Source organism: Aotus nancymaae, unplaced genomic scaffold (assembly GCF_030222135.1).
Source record: "Aotus nancymaae isolate 86718 unplaced genomic scaffold, 86718_ANA_hifiasm-v0.15.2.pri h1tg000030l, whole genome shotgun sequence".
Classification (NCBI taxonomy): Eukaryota; Metazoa; Chordata; class Mammalia; order Primates; family Aotidae; genus Aotus; species Aotus nancymaae.
The window spans coordinates 13,842,974-13,868,014 of NW_026988443.1; the positions used below are offsets into that span (position 1 = coordinate 13,842,974).

General features: G+C 44.5%; 1 protein-coding gene and 1 pseudogene across 8 annotated transcripts in view; one reads left to right on the forward strand and one right to left on the reverse strand.

The window, feature by feature from the left end:
• CNOT1 (CCR4-NOT transcription complex subunit 1) overlaps window positions 1–23,262 on the reverse strand; it is a 91,611-nt gene extending 68,349 nt beyond the window's left edge. For 6 of the 8 annotated variants that reach the window (XM_064383143.1, XM_064383140.1, XM_064383145.1 and 3 more), the window contains exons 1-3: window positions 23,132–23,259; window positions 3,271–3,546; window positions 350–457 (exon numbers count right to left, since the gene is read on the reverse strand). In XM_064383143.1, coding sequence (XP_064239213.1) covers window positions 350–457; window positions 3,271–3,372 — 210 coding nt within the window. In that variant the 5' untranslated portion in view covers window positions 3,373–3,546; window positions 23,132–23,259. Of the gene's footprint in view, window positions 1–349; window positions 458–3,270; window positions 3,547–14,860; window positions 14,975–23,131 lie in introns of all 8 variants that reach the window. The other 2 variants (XM_064383139.1, XM_064383146.1) reach the window with 2 other exon arrangements.
• On the forward strand, window positions 14,476–14,560 carry LOC135277329 (small nucleolar RNA U13; annotated as a pseudogene).
• Window positions 23,263–25,041: the final 1,779 nt, after the last annotated feature.

The window sequence follows — 25,041 nt, forward strand, 5'->3', positions numbered from 1 at the left end:
TATGACAAACTCTTGCCAGATTCGGAATCAAGCTAGAGATTCAATCCAAGACATGAGATCCCCTCTGCCTTACTAACTTTTCAGGCAAGGAACCCCCTACATTCCTGCTTCCTTCAGGCAGGTCTGATCCCCACCTCTCTAAACCTGAACTAGTTAGCTGTTACAGTCTACAGCCAGGCAGAAGAGATGGACAGAAAAAAAAAGAAAAATCTAACACCTTTTCACCATCCAGCTACAATACTTCTGGATGCGATTTTGTATGTGTCATGTGATACATACACTATGCCCAAAATTCAATTCATGGAACAATTACAGTTAAGTGGACATGAACTTTGTAAGCCCCAAATACCTGATGGAAATCTTTGCCACTGCTTTTACCATCGCCACTGAAATCCACATGCGAAAATAGGCAGCGTAATAAATGCCTGTCTGCCTCAGGACCGTGCCGATTCACAATCTAAAATGACCAAAAATAATATGTTTAAGAGAAGATTTTTTAAAATTTAAGGTTTTAAAAAAGAAAAGCAACCTCCAAGGCAAAATTCCAATTTACATTAATTGTTCATTTTTTTAATTAAAGGAATTACTGATGAAAGTGCCCATAATTTATAATTAAATTTTTTTTTTAGAGAGGTTCTGTATTCTCCAGGCTGATATTGAACTCCTGGACTCATAGCATCTTCTCGCCTCACCCTTCTGAGTAGCTGGGATCACAGGCATACACCACTGCTTCCAGCTGTAATTAAGTATTTTTTTAATGTTTCCTATAGTCAGTCGCTTCCACGAAGAAGAGAAGAAAAACTACAGTAATTTTACCATGCAACTCTGTCGCCTACATCAAAAACACTAAGTAGCATTAATCAACACGTAATAAAAAGTTTTTTTTTTTTTTTTTTTTTTTTTTTAGTTTTAAGGCAAAGTTTCACGTAACTCAAATTCTCTGCTAACACAACTGTAACGCTATATGGCACAGCCTTAAATGAAGCTCTGTCTGACTTAAGAGATTTAGATGCAGCCCTTGAGCTCAGTTTCCTGCTCTTCCTCAAATTTACCCATGTTTGTTTGCATTTGTTATCCTCTCTAAATGGAAAACTCCAGAGAGCTATATATATGGTTTGTTCTTTCACTTCATTTAGGTTTCTACTCTAAAGCCACCTTATCAGTGAGGCCTTTATTACTATTCCTAAAATAGCAACATGACCTGCCCCAGCATTACTCCTTATTCTGCTTCACTTTTTTTCATTAGCATTTACCACTACCTGATAATTTATTAAAATTTTGTGTAGCTGTGTCAACTTCCGCACACCTAGTCTAGAAAAGAGTTGAGAATACTCTATGTACAGACTAATTGTGTTTACTAAGAGCCACAACTACCTACTCGTTGGGATAGATATACTGAGCTTTCCTGGCTTAATCTTCAACTCTGCTAAAATTTACCACACTCTGCCCCCATGGATAAGGGGTTAATATAGTTAAAACAGCCTCCTTGAACCTAAAATCCAAGACTATGAGCCAAAGAATCTGGATTTATAGTCCAACGTCAGAGCCTATGATCTTCCCACTGTATCATGGTAAGTACATGAAAGTTGGCTAAGATATTAGCTCTTTTCAGTTTCCCTTTTCCTTATTCAGAAAATATGGGAGTTAAGAAAGACCATCTCTGCTGGGCATGGTGACTCAGGCCTGTAATTCCAGCACTTTGGGAGGCTGAGATGGGCAGATCACCTGAAGGTGGGAGTTCACGACCAGCATGACCAAAATGGAGAAACTCATCTCTAAAAAACAAACAACAAAAAAAATTTTTAACCGAAAAAAAAGAAAAGCTGAGGCAGGAGGATCACTTGAGCCCAGGAGTTCAAGGTTACAGTGAGCTATGATGGTGCCACTGCACACCCACTTTGGGGGACAAAGCAAGACCCTGTCTCAAGAAAAAATAAAAAAAGAACAGAATCAACTATGATCCAATTAACCAGATCTCTCACCCTTGAAAAATAAGGTAATCTGGCTCAGCCTACATTTGTTGAGTATACGCTAGGCACTATTCTAGGAGCTGGCCATGCACAGTGGCTCACACCTGTAATCTCAGCATTTTAGAAGGCTGAGGTAGGAGAATCACTTGAGGCCAGGAGCTTGAGACCAGCCTGGGCAACACAGCAAGACCTGCGTCTACAAAATATAAAAAAGTTAGCCAAGCATGGTAGCACACGCCTGTAGCTAGCTACTCGGGAGGCTGAGGCAGAAGAATTGCTTTAGCCCAGGAGTTTGAGATTATGATCTTGCCACTGCATTCCAGACTGGCTCCCAGGGATGGAACGAGACTCTGTCTCAAAAAAAAAAAAAAAATTACCAAATTATGTATTTTAAAAGGGTAGACTTGGCCAGGTATGGTGGCTCATGCCTCTAATTCCAGTCCTTGGGAGGTTTGGAAAGTTTGAGACCAACCTGGCCTACATGGTGAAACCCTATCTCTACTAAAAATATAAAAATCAGACTGGGCACACTGGTTCATGTCTGTAATCCCAGCACTTTGGGAGAACAAGGCAGTTGGATCACAAGGTCAGGAGCTCGAGAACAGCCTGGCCAACAAGGAGGCTGAGGCATGAAAATCACTTGAATCCAGGAGGTAGAGGTTGCAGTGAGCCAAAATTGCATCACTACACTCCAGGCTGGGCAATTCTGTCTCAGAAAAAAAAAAAAAAAAAAAAAAAGAAGAAGAAGAAGAAAGGAAAGCCTAGGGCCCGGACAAATCAATTTTATAATTTCCGTGGAAAATAAAAAGTTGTGAAAAATCTTTTTTAAAGAAAGATCGAGCTGGACACAATGACTCATACCAGTAATCCCAGCACAGTGGGAGGCCGAGGTGGGGGATCGCTTGAGGTCAGGAGTTCAAGATCAGACTGGCCAACATAGTAGAACTCTGTCTCAACTAAAAATACAAAACTTAGCTTGGCATGATGGCAGACGCCTGTAACCCCAACTACTCAGGAGGCTGAGGCAGGAAAATCGCTTGAAACCAGGAGGCAGAGATGCAGTGAGCTGAGATCGTGCCACTGCACTCCAGCCTGGCTGACAGAATGAGACTCTCTCTCAAAAAAAGAAAAAAAAAGATTGGCTTAGGTCGCTTTTACAGATGATGATGAGAGAAATCACTTGAAATAATGTGCAAAAGTTAGTTACCTTTCATACAACATGCCCACATAAAGTTGTGGTTTTCTTTCCACTGTTTACTTATTCCTTTAATGGCACTTGTTTTCTAGCTAGTTTACTTACATGCTGTATTTCCTGCTGGCTGGCTCGGTAATTTTTCTTGGTTAAATTGTCCACCAGGTAGCTGATTTGAGACAAGGCCAGCGAGAGCGAGTCAAGATTCATTGCTGGTTGGGGCGGAAGCAGGCGGCCGAGCCCGGCGCAAAATCACCATTATTCCCCTTTAGTCACCTCAGAGGCAGGTTAATGCTTTCTTTTTAATTAGGCTATATCTGGTGTCTGTATAATTTCTTCAGTTCTTCTTTACCAGGGGTCTTACTCTGTTCTGAAACATGGCACCTGTTTAAAAAAATACACACACATCCAGATTTTTAAATTAAAGGAAAAGGGTGGCTGGTCCAAGTGCAGTGGTATTTACAACTAACTGATCACAACTAGTTGCAGATTTCTTTGTTCCTTGCCACTCCCATTGCTTCCCCAGACTAGTCTTTAAAAAAAAAACATTACGGTTCGGGCGCGGTGGCTCACGCCTGTAGTCCCAGCACTTTGGGAGCCTGAGGCAGGTGGATCACGAGATCAAGAGATCGAGACCATCCTGGTCAACATGGTGAAACCCCGTCTCTACTGAAAAATACAAAAAATTAGCTGGGCACGGTGGCGCGTGCCTGTAGTCCCAGCTACTCAGGAGGCTGAGGCAGGAGAACTGCCTGAACCCAGGAGGCAGAGGTTGCGGTGAGCTGAGATCGCACCATTGCACTCCAGCCTGGGTAACAAGAGCGAAACTCCATCTCAAAACAAACAAACAAACAAACAAACATTAGAAGATAATAGGGCTCTGTGTTAGTACCTAAAATGCTACCAAGGACTTTAAAAAGATAGTAAAATAGCTCTTTACTTAAACTTCTTTAAAAAGGAGTAAAATAGCTCCCTACTGAAACAAAAAAAAAATAGTAAAATAGCTTAACCACTGTTGATAAAGGATACCAAGTTTCTCAATTAGGCAGGGCAAGTATAAAATGAAAATACATTTTACACTGTTGGTGGGAGTGTAAATTAGTTCAACCACCGTGAAAGACAGTGTGGTGATTCCTCAAGGATCTAGAATCAGAAATACCATTTGACCCAGCAATCCCATTACCAGGTGTATACCCAAAGGATTACAAATCATTTTACTATAAAGACACAAGCACAAGTATGTTTCTTGCAGCACTGTTCACAATAGCAAATACTTGGAACCAACTCAATGCCCATCAATGATGGACTGGATTAAAAAAAAGTAACACATATACATCATGGAATACTATGCAGCCATAAAAAAGGATGAGTTCGTGTCCTTTGCAGCGACCTGGATAAAGCAGAAACCATCATTCTTAGCAAACTAAGACAGGAACAGAAAACCAAACACCACATGTTCTCACTCATAAATGGGAGTTAACAATGAGAACACATGGACACAGGAAGGGGAGCATCACACACCAGAACCTGTGGAGGGGTAGGGGGCTAGGGAAGAAATAGAATTAGGAGGGAAAAAAGAAAAAAGAGAAAGTAAGTGGCTGGTTAAGGTGGCTCACGTCTCTAATCCCAGCACTTTGGGAGGTCAAGGTGGGTGGATCACAAGGTCAGGAGTTCGAGACAGGCCTGGCCAACATGGTGAAACCTCATCTCTACTAAAAATACAAAAGTTAGCCAGCCGTGGTGGCGCATGCCTGTAATCTCAGCTACTCGGGAGGCTGAGGCAGAAGTGCTTGAACCAGGGAGGTGGAGGTTGCAGTGAGCCAACATCGCGCCACTGCACGCCAGCCTGGGCAAGAGAGCGAGACTCCGTCTCAAAAAAAAAAAAAAAAAACACTCACCCAAAGAGTTTCCTTTGAGTAAGATAACTTGTAACACTTTCATTTTACCTATTTCAAAATGTTAATTTCTATTATACCCTTTGGAAGCAGCACATGGGAACTTACTTAAAATTAAGGTTTGTAGAAGGATCATTCACCTCTCATTTTCAGACTCTTTCCATGCTATCCGCAACCTATTTATAAGACTCTTTGTATTCTTTATGTTACTGCTTCATAATCAAGGAAGTTTCGTCTTACATTTGTATTGTGGAACATATGTTTTAGCTTTTGAATGGCTGTACAAGTAAGGAATCCAGAAGCCAAAATGCTTCCTGCATTGTTAAAACTGTTCCCTGGGAGAATTCAGAAAGGGAAGCCCAAAGCTTAAGTATAGCTAAAATGACAGGATGATTAATTATCAGTTTAACTCCAACCACCTGCTGAGTACAAACTATTCTGTATAAAAAAAAGACAAATGTGGCCATGCAATGGCTCATGCCAAAGTGTTGCAATCACCACACTTTGGGAGGCTGTGGTGGGAGGATCACTTGAGACCAGGAGTTTGAGACAAACCTGAGCAACATAGTGTGACCCTGTCTCTATTTTTTGTTATTGTTGTATATGAAACAAGAGTTTCGCTCTTATTGCCCAGGCTGGAGTACAATGGCGCAATCTCAATTCACTGCAACCTCTGCCTCCCAGGTTCAAGTGATTCTCCTGTCTCAGCCTCCCGAGTAGCTAGGATTACAGGTGACAGCCACCATGTGGGGCTAATTTTTTGCATTTTTAGTAGAGAAGGGGTTTCACCATGTTGGCCAGACTAGTCTCGAATTCCAGACCTCAGATGATCCACCTGCTATGGCCTACCAAAGTGCTGGGATTATAGGCACAAGCCATGGAGCCAGGCACCCCAGCTACTTTTTGTATTTTTAGTAGAGACGGGGTTTCGCCATGGCAGCCAGGCTGGTCTCTAACTCCTGACCTCAAGTGATCCACCCATTTCTGCCTCCCAAAGCACTGGGATTACAGGTGTGAACCACTGTACCTGGCCTTATCTTTATTTTTTTCTAAGTAAAAAAAGACAAATGCACACAACATCCATTTTTAAAAGCATTCACCAAGAGGCCAGGTGCGGTGGCTCATGCCTGTAATCCCAGCACTTTGGGAGGCCAAGGTGGGTGAATCACGAAGTCAGGAGTTTGAGACCAGCCTGGCCAAAATGGTGAAATCCTGTCTCTACTAAAGATACAAAAAAAAATTAGCTGGGTGTGGTGGTGCACGCCTGTAATCCCAGCTACTTGGGAGGCTAAGGCAGGAGAATAGCTTGAACCCAGGAGGCAAAGGTTGCAGTAAGCAGAGATCGCACCATTGCACTCCAGCCTGAGTGAAGGGTGAGACTGTCTCAAAAAAAAAAAAAAAAATTAGACTGCATTTCTCAGCTTCTCTTGCATTGGTTTGGCTGCAAGACTTAGTTCTTAACCAACAAAGTATACACCAAAAATGGTATGTGTCTCTTTCAGACCTAGCTCATAAAACATCATACATGATTCTCTCGTTCTTCACTATCTGCCAGATGAATAAACCCCCAAGACCTAGAGAAGGATGTCACAAGATGACAGATGAAGGCACAGTTCTTGAATTATTGCAGAGAATGCAGCCTACCAAACACCCTCAATGAAAATTATTTGAGGAAGAAATAAATTTTTACTCTGTTAAACCACCTTTATCTTGGGTTTGTTTTAGGCCTGTTTTGTCGAATAACAGACAAAATGATCAAATAAACATTTTTAAAAGTTACTCTTGGCCAGGTTCGTGGCTCATGCCTGTAATCCTAGTACTTTGGGAGGCGGAAGCGGGTGGAGCTCAGGAGTTTGAGAGCAGCCTGGGCAACATGGTGAAACCCTGTCTCTACTAAAATATAGAAAGTTAGTTAGGCATGATGGTGTGCGCCTGTAGTCCCAGCTACTCTGGAGGCTGAGGCAGGAGAATTGCTTGAAACCGTAAGGCGGAGGCTGCAGTGAGCCGAGATCACACCACTGTATTCCAGCCCAAGTGACAGAGTGAGAGTCCATCTCAAAAAAAAAAGAAAAAAAAAAAAGTTGTTTTTTTTTAAAGACAGGGTTTCACCATGTTGGTCAGGCTGGTCTTGAACTCCCGACCTCAGGTGATCCGCCCGCCTTGGCTTCCAAAGTGCTTGGATTACAGGCATGAACCACCACGCCTGGCCAAAAGTTACCCTTTATGATGGGAAATACCAAGAACGGAACGATCAGGTTACAAGAAAGGCGAATGTACTCAAGAAACCACAGGCCAGACACAGTAGCTTGCACTTCTAATCCCAACACTTTGGGAGGCCAAGAGGGAAGAGCAGCTTGGAAAGAGGAGTTCAAGACCAGCCAAGGCAACATAGAAGAACACCATCTCTACTTTTTTTTTCAAATTAGCAGGGTGCAGTGGCTAATGCCTGTAGCCCTAGCTCCTTGGGAGGCTGAAAGGGGAGGACTGTTTGAGCCCAAATGTTCAAGCTTGCAGTGAGCTATCATCAGGCCAGTCTTCCAGCCTGGGTGACAGAACAAGACATCGACTCTCTACCAAAAACATAAAAAAGAAGAAATTGCTGGCTGGGTGTGGTGGCTCATACTTGTAATCCCAGCACTTTGGGAGGCCAAGGTGGGTGGATTGACTGAGCTCAGGAGTTCGAGACCAGCCTGGGCAACACAGTGAAACCCAGTCTTCACTAAAATATAAAAAAAATTAGCCGGCCATGGCAGCATGTGCCTATAGTCCCAGCTACTCGGGAGGCTGAGGAAGAATAATTGCTTGAACTCGGGAGGCAGAGGTTGCAATGAGCAGAAATCACACCACTGCATGCCAGCCTAGGCAACAGTGCAAGACTCCGCCTCAACCAAAAAAAAAGAAAAAAAAAAAGGAAGAAGAAATTGTTGCAATGACTTTTTTTTTTTTTAACATTTTTTATTTTATTTTATTTTTTTTGAGACAGAGTTTCGCTCTTGTTACCCAGGCTGGAGTGCAATAGCGTGATCTCGGCTCACCACAACCTCCGCCTCCTGGGTTCAGGCAATTCTCCTGCCGCAGCCTCCTGAGTAGCTGGGATTACAGGCACGCGCCACCGTGTCCAGCTAATTTTTTGTTTTTTAGTAGAGACGGGGTTTCACCATGTTGACCGGGATGGTCTTGATCCCTTGACCTCGTGATCCACCCATCTCGGCCTCCCAAAGTGCTGGGATTACAGGCATGAGCCACCGCACCCGGCCATTTTTTATTTTTTTAAAGACGGGGTTTCACCATGTTGGTCAGGCTGGTCTTGAACTCCTGACCTCAGGTAACCCACCCACCTTGGCCTCCAAAGTGCCTGGATTACAGGCGTGCGCCACCACACCCGGCTGATTTTTTTTTTTTTTTTTTTAAGATGGAGTCTCGCTCTGTCACCCAGGCTGGTGTGCAGTGGCACTATCTTGGCTCACTGCAACCTCTGCTTCCCAAGCTCAAACAATTCTCCTGCCTCAGCCTCCTGAGTAGCTGGGATTACAGGAACCCACCACCATGCCTGGCTAATGTCTGTATTTTTGTAGACATGGGGTTTCACCTTCTCGGCCAGGCTGGTCTTGAACTCCTGACCTCGATCCACCAGCCTTGGCCTCCCAAAGTGCTGGGATGACAGGTGTGAGCCATGGCACCCAGCCTAAAAAAACTGTTTTTATTTTTTATTTTTTAATTTTTAGTAGAGATGGGGTCTTGCTATATTGCCCAGGCTGGTCTCAAACTCCTGAGCTCAAGCAATTCTCCCACCACAGCTTCCCAAAGTGCTGGAATTACAGGGGTTAGCCACAGCAACCAGCTGGTTTTTTTTTTTTTTTTTTTAAAGGGGAAGCAAGATATAGTCAAAGTTTGGGCCCTTCACTACCCATCGTAATACTAATTTTCTATATTCTTATTTCAGGTTGGTTTGCCTTATGTGATGACATGATTATGTATCACTACTAGATTATTTGGCAGCATTTCTTTTCCAATACAGTGTATGCCAATTTCAGAGATTTTAAAAGATGGAAATTTTGTTTCAGAATCAGTGAAATATGGTATTTCTTTTGCCCCATGTAGTCTTGTTACATGTACTATTGTAAAACTAAAATAACTTTAAGTGACTTGTGATTTATACCAAGAATAAGTGAATCTAAAAGTAAACAAAATAACCGTAACGAGAAATCTGAACATCTAGAAGGCATCTACTAGGGGGAAAAAAACCAAAAACTGAAGAGCCCTATCATCTCCAAAAGCATTTTGAAATGTTTTAGGTGTGGAAAGCGTTACTGGCATTCAGTAAGAATTAAGGATGAGGAGAGATCCAAGATGGCCGATTACTAGCAGCTCAGGATTGTAGCTCCCAGTGAAAGCGCAGAGAAGGAGAGGACGCCACACTTTCAGACAAATTTTTGTTGCTCACGGACCAGGAGACTCCCAGTGGAGGAGCCCCACAGGTTGCCAGCGTGACTCTTGCGGCCGGCGCGGTAGTTCTCAGTGCAGAGTAAATGGGACTGGGTCCCCTTTTGGTCGACGTTTGGAGCTCCAGGAAGGCAGAGTCGCCCATTCAGCTGATTGAAAAAGGGACTCAAGAGGGAAGCCAGACCGGAGATTCTCAGGCAGAAAAGCACCATGAATCTTAATGCCGCTGTTTTAGCCGGCGCAGTGGGTTGCTCAGATTCCGGCGCTGGGAATCAACAAGTTGGACGTCCACTCAAAGTCCTAATTTGGAAGTCGGTAATTACAAAGACGACAGGTGGATAAACTTACAATGATGGGAAGAAACCAGCATAAAAAGGCTGAGAAAACCCAAAATCAGAATGCCTCTCCCTCTACAGGGGATCACCGTTCCTCATTAACAGGGGAACAAGGCCTGATGGAGAATGAGTGCATTCCATTAACAGAATTAGGCTTCAGAAGGTGGATAACAAGAAACTTCTGTGAGTTAAAAGAACATCTTCTAGCCTAACGTAAAGAAACTAAGAACCTTGAAGAAAGGTTTGACGAAATCCTAACGAGAATAGACAATTTAGAGAGGAATATAAGTGAATTAATGGAACTGAAGAATACAATACGAGAACGCCGCAAAGTATGCACAGGTTTTAACAGTCAAATTAATCAAGCAGAAGAAAGGATATCAGAGGTCAAGACCAACTTAACGAAATGAAATGAGAAGACACGATTAGAGAAGAGTAAAAAGGAATGAGCAAAGTCTCCAAGAAATATAGAACTATGTGAAAAGACCTAATTTACGTTTGATAGGTGTACCTGAATGTTACGAAGAGAATGAATCCAAGCTGGAAAATATTCTTCAGGATATTATTCAGGAAAACTTTCCTAACCTAGTAAGGCAGGACAATACTCAACTCCAGGTAATACAGAGAACACCACAAAGATATTCCTCAAGTAGAGCAACCCCAAGACACATAATCGTTAGATTCACCAGAGTTGAAATAAAGGAGAAAATTCTAAGGGCAGCTAGAGAGAAAGGTCAGGTTACCCATAAAGGGAAGCCTATCAGACTCACAGCAGATCTCTCAGCAGAAACCCTACAAACTAGAAGAGAGTGGGGGTGAATATTCAATATCCTCAAAGAAAAGAATTTTCAACCCAGAATCTCATATCCAGCCAAACTTAGCTTCATAAATGAAGGAAAAATAAAATTTTTCACGAACAAGCAAGCACTCAGAGATTTCATCACCACCAGGCCTGCTTTACAAGAGCTTCTGAAAGAAGCACTACAAACAGAAAGAACAGCCAGTATCAGTCATCCCAAAAACTTACCAAAAGGTAAAGGGTATCTCCTTAATGAAGAATCTATATCAACTAATGGGCAAAATAGCCAGCTAGCATTAAATGACAATATTAAGGCCGGGCGCGGTGGCTCAAGCCTGTAATCCCAGCACTTTGGGAGGCCGAGGCGGGTGGATCACGAGGTCAAGAGATCGAGACCATCCTGGTCAACATGGTGAAACCCCGTCTCTACTAACACAAAAAATTAGCTGGGCATGGTGGCGCGTGCCTGTAATCCCAGCTACTCAGGAGGCTGAGGCAGGAGAATTGCCTGAACCCAGGAGGCGGAGGTTGCGGTGAGCCGAGATCGCGCCATTGCACTCCAGCCTGGGTAACGAGCGAAACTCCGTCTCAAAAAAAAAAAAAAAAAATGACAATATTAAACTCACAAATATTAATATTAATCCTAAATTTAAATGGATTAAATGCCCCAATCAAAGACACAGACAGGCGAATTGAATAAAAACTCAAAACCCATCAGTACACTGTATCCAGATCCATCTCATAAGCAAGGACACACAAAGACTCAAAACAAAGGATTGGAGGAAGACTCACCAACCAAATGGAGAGAAAAATAACAACAACAAAAAAACAGGAGTTGTAACTTTCGTCTCTGACAAAATAGACTTTAATAGTAACAAAGACTAAAAGAAAGAAGGACATTACATAATGGTAAAAGGATCAATGCAATAACAGGAGTCAACGATCATAAATATATATGCACCCAATATAGGAGCACCCAGATACATAAGACAAGTTCTTAATGACTTATAAAGAGACTTGGACTCCCGCACAGTAATAGCGGGAGACTTTGACACCACATTGTTAATATTCGACAGATCAACGAGATAGAAAATTAACAGGGACATCTATGATTTGAACTCAGACCTGGAACAAGTAAACTCAGTGAATATTTATAGAATTCTTCACCCCAGGTCCACAGAACATACATTTTTCTCAGTATCACATTACACCTATTTTGAAAGTGACCACATAATTGGAAGTAAATCACTCTTCAGCATTTGCATAGCATTTCACAGATTTAAATGAAATATTGGCTGGCTGTTATTTTCTTCCCTTATTCCTTCCTATCTCGGCTGTTTAGCACAATTATCAGCATAAAAGAGGTTTTTAACATCTGTTTTTAGATTGCATTCCAGCCTGGGCAATAGAGCAAGACTCCTATTTTCTCTCCCCCTTTCTTTCTCTTTCATTCATAAAAAAAAAAAAGAATAATAATTAAGGATGAAATTAAACATTTTGCAATAGGCCAGGTGCAGTGATTCATGCCTATATAACCCCAGCAATTTGGGAGGCTGAGCCAAGAGGATCACTTGAGCCCGGAGTTTAAATAAGTAAGCAAGCAGGGCATGGTGGCATGCACCTGTAGTCCTGGCTACTTAGAAGGCTGAGGTGGGAGGATCACTTAAGCCTAAGAGGTCGAGGATACAATAAGCTGTGACTGCACCACTGTACTCCAACCTGGGCAACAGAGCAAGACTTTATCTCAAAAATTTTTTTAATTAAAAAAAAAAAATCGCCAGGCGCAGTGGCTCACGCCTATAATTCCAGCACTTTGGGAGGCCAAGGCGGGTGGATCACGAGGTCAAGAGATCAAGATCATCCTGGTTAACATGGTGAAACCCCATCTCTACTGAAAAATACAAAAAAAAAATTAGCTGTGCGTGGTGGCGTGCGCCTGTAGTCCCAGCTACTCGGGAGGCTGAGGCAGGAGAACTGCTTGAACCCAGGAGGCGGAGATTGCGGTGAGCCGAGATCGCGCCATTGCACTCCAGCCTGGGTAACAAGAGCGAAACTCCGACTCAAAAAAAAAAAAAAAAAAATCGCACCTTGCAAGGGGATAATACAGGTTGAGCATCCCAAATGTGAAAATCCAAAGTTCAAAAGACTCCAAAATGCAAAACGTTTTGAGTGCAAATGTAACACTCAAAGGAAATATTCATTGGAGCATACTGGTAAGTATAATGAGAATATTCCAAAATCTGAAATCAGAAACATGTCTAGTCTCAAGCATTTAAGATAAAGGATATTATTCTGCACAGGTGCCATTAAAAAATAAAAATTAAAAAAATAAAGGATATTCAACCTGTATCACCAACAAAGAATTACCTGCCCAAATGCCAATTGTACCCTTGTCTTGAGAAAATGGCTGATACATCCACCTTCTGTAGGATGGGCCCTCGATGTAAACACCTCAAAATTAACTTTTGGTCGGTGCAGTGGCTCATGCCTGTAATTTCAGCACTTGGGAGGCTGAGCCAGGAGGACCACTTGAGACCAGGAGTTTAAGACCAGCTTGGGCAACATAGCAAGACCCTGTCTCTACAACTACAACAAAAAAAATTAGTTGGGTGTGGCATCAGGTGCCTATAGTCTTAGCTACTTGGGGATCTGATGTGGGAGCCCAAGGAGTCTGTAGTTTTAATGAGCTATCATGGCACCAACTGCACTCCAGCCTGGGTGACAGAGCAAGACCCTGCCTGTATAAAACTAAAGAAAAAATTGGGGCCGGGTGCGGTGGCTCACACCTGTAATCCCAGCACTTTGGGAGGCCAAGGCAGGTGGAACGAGGTCAAGAGATTGAGACCATCCTGGTCAACATGGTGAAACCCCGTCTCTACTAAAAATACAAAAAATTAGCTGGGCATGGTGGCGCGTGCCTGTAATCCCAGCTACTCAGGAGGCTGTGGCAGGAGAATTGCCTGAACCCAGGAGGCGGAGGTTGTGGTGAGCCGAGATCACGCCATTGCACTCCAGCCTGGGTAACAAGAGCGAAACTCCGTCTCAAAAAAAAAAAAAAGAAAAAGAAAAAATTGACTTTCCACATTAACACAAGGCCGAGCACAACTTAAATCCAGAAGATGGTATGTGGATTCTGTGAAGTGGCTACCACAATTAGAAAAAGAGTTTATGCGTAACTATTTTGTGGTGGATTGTGTACTTGTACCTGCAATTCCAGCTAGCTACTCCGGAGGCTCAGGCGCGAAGACTAACTGAGCCCAGGAGTTCAAAGTTGCACTGAGCTATGGTCGTACCACTATTTCTCTGAAAACAATAATTAAAAAGAGTTCAAGATGGGCGCAGTGGCTCACACCTGCAATCCCAGCACTTTGGGAGGCTGAGGTGGCCTGATCACCTGAGGTCAGGAGTTCAAAACCAGCCTGGCCAACATGGTGAAACCCAGTCTCAGTATACTAACAATACAAAAAAATTAGCTAGGTGTGGTGGTGGGCACCTGTAATCCCAGCTATTTGGGAAGCTAAGGCAGGAGAATCACTTAAACCTGAGAGGAGGAGGTTGCAGTGAGCCAAGAATGCGCCATTGCACTCTATCCTGGGCAACGCGTGGAACTGTCCTAAAAAAAAAAAGTTCAGTCTGCCAACATGGTGAAACCCCATCTCTACTAAAAATACAAAAATTAGCAGGGCATGGCGGCACACACCTGTAGTCCTAGCCACTTGGGAGGCAGAGGTATGAGAATCACTTGAACACAGGAGGCAGAGGTTGCAGTGAGCCGAGATAGCGCCACTGAACTCCAGCCTGGGAGACACAGTGAGACATTGTCTCCAGAAAAAAAAAGTTGACCCTTTTGTAGTTCATAAGCATAATGGCTGTGTGAGATGTGCCAACCTCAAACCTTGTTACATCAGCAGGTCACCTGTCTAAAATGAAAAGAGTTGACTTGCTTTTTATATACATGTCATTTTAAACAAGGATTTTTTTCACTCAATACTAGAGTGCCTTCAATAACTTGTAACATTTAATAGCCTTGTGTCCGTGTCTTAAGCATTTTACAAGAATTAATCTAATCCAGGCCAGGCCTGGTGGCTCCTGCCTGTAATCCAAGGTGGGAGGACTATTTGAAGCTGGGAATGCAAGTCAAGGCTAAGCAACATAGTGAGAGACTCCTGTCTCTACAAAAAGAAAAAAAAATCTTGTTTTAATTAGCTGGACATAATGGTGCACACCTGTAGTCCCAGCCACTGGGAAGACTGAGGTGGGACGATGGCTTGAATTCAGGAGGTCGAGGCTGTAGTGAGCCATGATTTCGCCACTGCACTCCAGCCTGAGCAACACAGACCCTGTCTCAAAAAACAAAACAAAACAAAACAGTAACAGAGAGCAGCCTTCTTGAAGCTATTTTATTTTAAAAAGAACTACACCGAGAAAACTCTCATATCTCAGAATTCAATTTACAATGGTAAATAACCTGTTAAAACTCAAGTCCTGGCATGGTGCGATGGCTCAACCCTGTAATCCCAGCACTTTGGAAGGCCAAGGCGGGCAGATCACAAGATCAGGAGTTCAAGATCAGCCTGGCCAACGTGGCGAAACCTCGTCTCTACTAAAAATACAAAAATTAGCTGGGCGTGGTGGCACGTGCCTATAATACCAGCTCCTCAGGAGGCTGAGGCAGGAGAATCACCTGAACCTGGGAGGCAGAGGTTGCAGTGAGCTGAGATTGCACCACTGCACTCTGCAACTCCAAAAAAAAAAAAAATTATTGTCTTTCAAAATACTTTCATTCCACTTTTTTATTTCAAATTAGTTCAACATTACTGTAATATTGTGAGACACACATTTGGTCTTCATCTCTTTTCCTGGCATACAACTTCTAAGATCCTTAGAATGATTACAATGTTAAGTTTCTTTTTGTATGCTAATGAGTTGACTGATAGCTTGGCAACTTCTAGGTAGTTTTTACATGGATGCTGGTCACCTGAAACACCAAGATTAGAGAGTTGCGACTTGTAGCCCCGCTCCCCCAAACTCCAGGGAGAGGAAAGGTGCTGAAGGTTAAGGTGACCACCAAAGGCCCATGATTTAATCAACTGTGCCTAAGTAATGAAGCCTCCATAAAAGCCCATAAAAGACTGGGTTCAGAGAGCTTCCAGATAACTGAGGCATAGTGTAGCCAGGGGAGGGCATGGAAGCTCCGTGGCCCTTACTTCTTCCTATGTACCTCCTCATCCATATTCTTTATAATAAACTCCAAAACTTAAGTGGTGGCTGGGAGCAGTGGCTCACGCCTTTAATTGCAGCACTTTGGGAGGCCAAGGCAGGAGGATCACAAGGTCAGGAGTTCGAGACCAGCCTGGCTAACATGGTGCAACCCTGTCTCTACTAAAAATACAAAGAAATAGCTGGGCATGGTGGCATGCACCTGTAACCCCAGCTACTCAAAAGGCCGAGGCAGAAGACTCATTTGAACCCGGAAGGTAGAGGTTGCAGTGAGCCAAGATAGTGCCACTGCATTCCAGCCTGGGTGACAAGGCAAGACTCTGTCTCAGAAAGAAAGAAAGAAAGAAAGAAAGAAAGAAAGAAAAAAAAAAAAAGAACCCAGCACTTTGGGAGGCCGAGGCATCGGGATGGATCACTTGAGGTCCAAAGAGTTCAAGAGTTCAAGAGCAGCCTGGCCAACATGGTAAAATCCCGTCTCTACCAAAAATATAAAAATTTAGCCAGCTGTGGTGGCACATACGCCCATAATCTCAGCTACTTGGGAGGCCGAGGCAGGAGAATCACTTGAACCCCGGAGGCAAAGGCTGCAGTGAGCCTAGAGCATGCAACTGCACTCCAGCCTGGGCAACAGAACAACCTCCATCTCAAAACAAACAAACCTAAGTATTTCCCAGAGTTCTATAAGACACTCTATCAAGTTAACTGAGCAAATGAATGGAGTCGTGGCCAGGCATGGTGGCTCAGGCTTGTAATTCCAATACTTTGGGAGGCCGAGATGGACAGATCACCTGAGGTCAGTAGTTCAAGACCAGCCCTGACCAATGTGGAGAACCCCTGCGTCCCCCAGAAATACAAAATTAGCCGGGCATCCAGCGGCACATTCCTGTAATCCCAGATACTCGGTAGGCTGAGGCAGGAGAATCGCTTTAACCTGGGAGGTGGAGGTTTCGGTGAGCCAAGATTGTGCCACTGCACTCCAGACTGGGCAATGAGTGCGAAACTCCATCTCAAAAAGAAAAAAAAAAGAATGGGGCCGGGCGCGGTGGCTCAAGCCTGTAATCCCAGCACTTTGGGAGGCCGAGGCGGGTGGATCACGAGGTCAAGAGATCGAGACCATCCTGGTCAACATGGTGAAACCCCGTCTCTATTAATACAAAAAATTAGCTGGGCACGGTGGCGCGTGCCTGTAATCCCAGCTACTCGGGAGGCTGAGGCAGGAGAATTGCCTGAACCCAGGAGGCGGAGGTTGCGGTGAGCCGAGATTGCGCCATTGCATTCCAGCCTGGGTAACAAGCGAAACTCCGTCTCAAAAAAAAAAAAAGAAAAAAAAGAAAAAGAATGGGGTCGTAGGAACCTCAATTTATGGCCAGTTTGTCAGAAACACAGGTAAAACCACCTGGGACTTGAGATTAGCACTGGAAGTGGGGGGCTGTCGATGGGACTTGAGCCTTCAACCCATGGGATCTGAGGCCATCCATGTCAGAATCATACTGAATTAGAACATACCCATGTGGTGTCCATTGCTGAATAGCTTGCTTGATGTCTAAGGGAAAAACCCAAACATGTCCTGTTGCGAGAATATACTGGACGAAAAAGTTTATTTCTGTGTTCTCAGAAACAACAAAAAATTCTCCTATACAGTTGAACATTGCATTCAACATTTTAGGAATTTCCCTGTATCAACTGTAACAGTTAACCATAAGGTATCCTGGAGGTTAATGCTGTGTTTTCCAGAATTAAAGACATAAACACATTTCTTAAATGTATACCCTACGTTTCCTTAAATCTCAACACAGAGCTTCATATTAAGTTTACACCTCTAATTACTGCCTTCTCAAACTATGCTTTCCAAGGAACAATGTTTTATTTGCTTTGTAACATTCTTGCAAATTTAAGTGAGAAATACATACACACACACACACACACACACACACACAAAACACCAGGCCACAGTGGCTCTCACGCCTGTAATCCCAGCACTTTGGGAGGCTGAAGCAGGGAGATCACCATCAGTTCTAGACCAGCCTGGCCAACATGCTGAAACCCTGTCTCTACTAAAAATGCAAAAATTAGCTGGGCATGATGGTACGCACCTGTAATCCCAGCTACTGGGGAGGCTGAGGCAGGAAAATGGCTTGAATCCAGGAGGTGGAGGTTGCAGCAAGCCAAGATTGTGCCACTGCACTCCAGCCTGGGTGACAGAGCAAGACTCCATCACACACACACACACACAAAAAAAAGCCGGGCGCGGTGGCTCACGCCTATAATCCCAGCACTTTGGGAGGCTAAGGCAGGTGGATCACGAGGTCAAGAGATTGAGACCATCCTGGTCAACAAGGTGAAACCCCATCTCTACTAAAAAATACAAAAATTAGTTGGGCGTGGTGGCGCATGCCTGTAGTCCCAGCTACTTGGAAGGCTAAGGCAGGAGCATTGCTTGAACCCAGGAGGCGGAGGTTGCAGTGAGCCGAGATCGTGCCACTGCACTCCAGTCAGGGTAACAAGAGTAAAACTCCGTCTCAAAAAAAAAAAAAAAAAAACTTCAGCTGCAAATATTGAAGGAAAAAAAAAACTATCATAGGACAGTATGGTGGCTCACACCTGTAATCACAGCACTTTGGGAGGCCTTGGTCGTTCGGGATCAGCCTGGGAAACACAGTGAAGCCTCGTCTCTATAAAAAAGTACAAAAATTAGGTCGGGCATGGTGGCTCACATCTGTAATCCCAGAACTTTGGGAGGCCAAGGTAGGTAGATCACTTCAGGTCAGGAGTTCGAGACCAGACTGGCCAACATGGTAAAATCCCAGCTCTACTAAAAATACAGGCTAAGTGCAGTGCACACCTGTAATCCCAGCACTTTGGGAAGCTGAGGCAGGTGGATCACCTGAGGTCAGGAGTTCGAGACCAGCCTGACCAACATGGTTTAACTCTGACTACTAAATACAAAACTCAGATGGGCATGGTGGCATATGCCTATAATCTCAGCTACTTAAGAGGCTGAGGCAGGAGAATTGCTTGAAGCCGGGAGGCGGAGGTTGCAGAGAGCAGAGATTGTGGCAATGCACTCCAGCTGGGCGATGAGGGAAACTCCTTCACCCAAAAAGGAAAAAAAAAAAAAAAAAGCTGGGCACTGGGCACATTGGCTCACACCTATAATCCCAGCAGCACTTTGGGAGGCTGAGGTGGGCAGAGCGTGAGGCCAGGAGTTTTGAGACCAGCCTGACATTGTGAAACCCCATCTCTACAAAAAATACAAAATTTAGCCAGGCGTGGTGGTGCCAGCCTGTAATCCCAGCTACACAGGAGGCTGAGGCAGAATTGCTTGAACCCGGGAGGCAGAGGTTGTGGTGAGCCGAAATCATGCCACTGCACTCCAGCCTGGGCAACAGAGCATGACTCCATAAAAACAAAAACAAAATTAGACAGACATGGTAGCAAGCACCTGTAATCCTAGCTACTTAAGGGGCTGAGGTGGGAAAATCATCTGAGACCAGAAAATCAAGGCTGCAGTGAGCAGTGATTGTGCCACTGAACTCCTCCAGCCTAGGAGTTGGAGTGAAACCCTGTCTCAAAAAACAAAACAAAACAAAAAAAACTATTTATATGCTGGGCAGGGCAGGAGAAGGTTTTGAGCCCCTTCTAACTTTCAAATATTCATCTTTAAAATTGTGAGCAAACAGAAAAGGAATTACTAGATTCTTCTAAATATAGAGTCACTCAATGAGATGCCATTTTGAAACTTCACAGCAGGAAGTTTAGTTTGGTCAGAGGGTCATTAAATGCCTCAGCTAATACATATGACTACATAGTCTTTTTTTTATAAAACTATATACCAAGTTCAGGCTTGGCACTGTGGCTCCTGCCTGTAATTCCAGCACTTTGGGAGGTGGCGGGCAGATGACTTGAGGTCAGGAGTTCGAGACCTGCCTACCCAACATGATGAACGCTCTTCTCTACTTAAAATACAAAAACTATGTGGCCATGGTGGCGGACACCTGTAATCCAGCTACTTGGGAGTCTGAGGCAGGAGAATCACTTGAACCTGGGAGAAGGGGTTGCAGTGAGCCAAGATCACACCATTGCACTCCAGCCTGGGCAACAGAGCGTCTCAAAAAAAAAAAAAAAAAAAAGATATACCAAGTTCACAAAATACGGCATTTCAAAATGGCAGACTACTATTTTTGTTAATTTGCAACAATATATCGCTAACAAATATTTTACAAAAAATTAATTTTAAATCTAGTTATCTGTTTTGTAAAAACAGGGTCTCACTATGTTGCCCAGGCTGGTCTCTAACTCCTATTCTCAAGCATCCTCCTCCCTCATCTTCCCAAAGAGGTAGGATACAGGCCTGAGTCACTTGCCCAGGCCAAAAAATTACAGTCTCAAAATATGACAGCATTCGATTAGAATTATTGTGGCCAAATTCCATTCTGTGGCACTAGGTACTGAAGACTTGTTACTTCACAGAATGAAATAGTCAAGTTCATACATTTAAACTGGTTAAAAAGAAAGCTTCTTATAACCAGATCAGAATCTAACCAAAAACAGGCTCAGAAAAAGTAACATGCAAGGATAATTTGAAATTAGACTTTATGTTTTGAAAAGATAACAAACATTTGTTTTTACAGTTTTGTTTTTTTTTTAATGACTTGACTCTAAATAAGGATGTCGTTAAGGATGTCATATTACTTAGCCTGACAGCATCTATGTTAAAGAGACCAGGAGGTAAACCTCCAGGAGAAATTCAGAAACTAGGAAAAAAAAAAAAGAAAATGAAACCAGGGTGGTTAGCTTGGAACCAAGAAGACCGTATTTCAATTCCTTTCCACCGTAATGCCACAAAACCCTACCTTAAAACTTCTAAGATTACAATCTTAGGTAAGAAAAATAAATACTTTCAGTTACAAATAGGTATGTCTTTGTGCCTTGATTCTAGACTTTTTTTTTGGAAACGGGAGTCTCGCTCTGTCACCAGGCTGGAGTGCAGTAGCGCGATCTTGGCTCACTGCAACCTCCATCTCCCGGGTTCAAGCGATTCTCCCACCTCAGCCTCCCGAGTAGCTGGGACTACAGAAGCAGGAGTGCAGCCACCACGTCCAGCTAATTTTTGTATTTTTAGTAGACAGGGAGGGTTTCACCATGTTGGCTATGATGGTCTTGATCTCTTGACCTCGTGATCAGCCCCCCCACCCCTCGGCCTCCCAAAGTGCTGGGATTACAGAGTTGAGCCACAGCGCCCGGTTCTTTTTTTTTTTTTTTTTTTTTTTTTTTTGAGATGGAGTCTCACTCTTTAGCCCAGACTGGAGTACAGTGGTGCAATCTCAGCTGGCCACAACCTCCGCCTCGCGGGTTTAACCAATTCTCCTGCCTCAGCCTCCTGAGTAGCTGGGATTACAGGCACGTGCCACCATGCCCAGCTAATTTGTTGTATTTTTAGTAGAGACAGGGTTTCACCATGTTGACCAGGATGGTCTCGATCTCTTGACCTCGTGATCCACCCGCCTCGGCCTCCCAAAGTGCTGGGATTACAGGCGTGAGCCATTGCGCCCGGCGGTAATTTTTGTATTTTTAGTAGAGATGAAGTCTCACCACGTTGGCCAGGCTGGTCTCGAACTCCTGACCTCAGGTGATCCACCCACCTCGTCCTCCCAAAGTGCTGGGATTACAGGCATGAGCCACGGCACCCAACCAATTCTAGACTTATTTCCACTAAGACTGGGAGGACCCATAATTGTTGAAAAGGAACCAACTCTCCAAACAAGTTTTATCAGCATGCCATCATTTCAGTCAAAGCACAGCTAGCCACCTAAAACCATGTATCATCAATGCGTTTTCTCCTTAGACAAGGTAACAATTTGCAGTGTCCTAAAACATAATTATTTAAACTGTTAACCACCTACCTTCTTAATAGCTAAAAATCCTCTGTTGGGTAGGAATACAAATCTGGACCACAGTCCACTTAAGAATTAAATCCAAGTACCTCTAGAAAAATAAAATTTGTTCTTAATCTATTTGATCTTCTTCCTAATATTTTACTTGCCCTCCCTCAGTTTCTTAATCCATGTATTCCCTATTCCTATCAAAGGGACTGTCATAAGGAAAACGTTCAGTATTTTTTCAAAAAGTTTAATTATATTTATTCAATTATTGACTTAAAAAAAAATCCAAGTAGTCACAGGCGATCAAATTGTCGAGAAATAGGCAGGGAGATTAAGTATTGTTACTCAGTTTTCAGGAAGAAAACTGCCTTTAATTTATTAGTCCTAAGAAATGTGACATTTGATTAACTTCAGGGGAAAAGTTTGTCATAAAGTTTATTTTAAATACAACACTTTCAAATGCACAGATACCAAGCATTCTTTTTTAATCTACAAAGTTTACTCCCTGTGGAGTTAGTGTCTGTGAGCCCTGCTGGGTGAATTCTGCAAGAGGGTGGTATTGAAAAAAGCATTATTTGTGTTTGGCCTGAAGTACCTCTACAAGACCTGCAGCGGATCTCTCATCAGCCTTGAGGCCTATGAGTGCTCAGCTCACTAGCGGGACACTTGTCCTGGGTGAGCAGGACCGCCACTATTGCAGACACCGGACCGAGCAGGTGGGGGCCCACTTCAAATAAAGTGTGAGCGCCCGGGCGCGCTAGTGGAACAAAACCTGTGGCAAGTAATAAGGAAGTGCTCGCTCCCGCCCGCCCTTCCCATCCGGGGATACCCGAAACATGGGGGGCTTTGACAATGTGCAGGGGGCGTAAGAGGGGAAGAGTGGCAGCTCCGAGCACACGGAGAAAAACTGGAAACGTGCAAAAACTCCAAACACCGCCCCCCCGCCCGAGGCGCTAGGCCTCGGGAACCGATGCCCACTGCACCCATCCGGGTGCAGAGTGAGAGTAGCTGAGGAGGTCGTGGGGGAGTCTCAGGAGGGTGCAACCAGCGCGAAGCCAGGCCCAGCGACACGAACTGCCGCCACTGCCGCCCCCTGAGCCTCCAGGCCCGGGACAGAGGCCACCCTGGGTCTCATCCCGCGCTCTGCACTCCGCTTCCTAGAGTCTTCTCGCTGGCCTCATCTTCAGAGCGCGAAGCCTCCGAGAGCCGTGGGGAGAGAGTCCGCCCTTTCCCGCCTCGCCCCACTTGCCCGTCCCGGCTGCCTCTCACTCCCCAGAGCTCCGGGAAACGTTTCCAATGGCCCCAGGTCCACCCCTGTTCCTCCTCCCACTGGCACTGGCGTCCCCAAGCTAACACCGCCACCGTACCCCAGCCCCTGACGCCAGCCCGCCTCACCTCAGGCGGCTCCGGCAGCGCTGGACACAGGAAACTCCTGAGTCCCCGACTTCAGCTCTCCTCAACCCCCTCTTCGGTTAACTCCGCTTGTTTCTCGACAAAATGGCGCCGGAGGTCGCGCGCTCACGTCGCGGCCTTTCCCCTCCCCGTTCCCATTTCATCATTCGCTGCCCGCCGAGGAGGAATGGTCCCAGCGCCAGCCAATGGCCGCGCCCCGCCTGTGGCTCCCGCCCAATCACCGATAGGTACCCGCGGATTTAAACCAATCACACTCTATCACTTGCAGAAGTCGAGGAAGAAACCAGGCTCCTGCTAGCAACTACCAATCCAGACTTCTACTTGGCGGACTGTGGCCAATTGCCGCTCACCAGGCCCAAGGGACCGGAGTCGGAGACCTCGCGCCTGCGCTCGAGGCGAGGGCCAATAGGGAGACGCTGATAACTTCGATTTGGGGCTCCATGGACTTCCCACCTGCCCTCGAGGGCTGCGACCAGTGGGGCTTGGCATTGCTTTTGAGGAACGATAAATTATGGAAAGGGCCCATAACTTCTCGCCACCTTGTGCAGGAACTACTTTGAGTTACAGTGAAACAGCTTTCCTCCACTTTCCTTCCTCTTTCGAAATGTCACGGTCCAGTAGACTTCGGGGAGTCCCAACCGAAACATTCCGCTCCCCTAGTGTCCCTTTGACGGGGAACGCCAGCCAGAAAGCAAGTCAGATTGTGACTAGAGTTGGGGCGCCTTGCATCCTGGGATGTGTAGTCGCGCTCCCCTACCCTGTTCTCATCGCAGAAGTAATGCGTCTTCTTCCGTCGCTGGCTGCGCCCTAGAAGGAGCAGTGCATGCTGGGGGATGTAGTCAACCAGGTAGCCACCTAGTCCTCACTTGCTTGGCTTTCGTCAAGAGCATCTTCTCTTTTAGTTCTGCCTATTGAAGGAAACACGAGTGTTCTTCCTGGCTTAAGTCCTAGGAGCCGTCTAAGAAAGGATACCCATGTCCTTTGCTCTCAAGAGAAAAAGCATAGAGACATATTTTGCTATGGTTTGTTTGTTAACTATGATAGTTGGTAAGATTTTATACTCACCTGTACCCAAAAGAGAAAGGACTGGGAGGAAGTGTTGACTGGTTATTAGCTCTATTACCTTTTGAAATTAAAACCTATCCCCTGCTCACCCCTGTCCTCAGGCTAGGCTTAGTAGGTGATCTCCTGGCCATCTGTCTCATATTACCTCCTGTGTCAAAAAAAAAAAAAAACTGAAAAAAAAAATTACGGTAAGAAACATGAAATTTACCATCTGAATCTTTTTTTTTTTTTTGAGACTGAGTCTCGCTCTGTCGCCCAGGCTGCAGTGCAGTGGCACGATCTCATCTCACTGCAACCTCTACCTCCCTGGTTCAAGCAATTCTTCTGCCTCAGCCAACGGAGTAGCTGGGACTACAGGCAAGCGCCACTATGCCTGGCTAATTTTTCAATTTTTAGTAGAGACGGGGTTTCATCATAATGGCCAGGTCTCGAACTCCTGACCTTGAGATCCACTCACCTCGGCCTCCCAAAATGCTGAGATTACAGGTGTGAGCCACCATGTCCAGTCCAATCATTTTTAAGTGTAGAGTGCAGTAGTGTTAACATGTACATATTGTTGTACAACAAATCTCTAGAGTTTTTTCGCCTTGCAAAACTGAAACTATATCTGTTATTTAACACCTTCCATTTCCCCCTCCCCCTAGTTCTTGACAATCACCATTCTTCTTTTTGTTTCTGAGTTTGGTTACTTTTGATACCTCATATAAGTGGAATCATGCAATATTTGTCCTTTTGTGAATGGCCTATGTAACTGAGCATTATATCCTAAAAATACTTCTTTTCTTTTCTTTTTGAAATGGAGTTTTGCTTTTGTTGCCCAGGCTGGA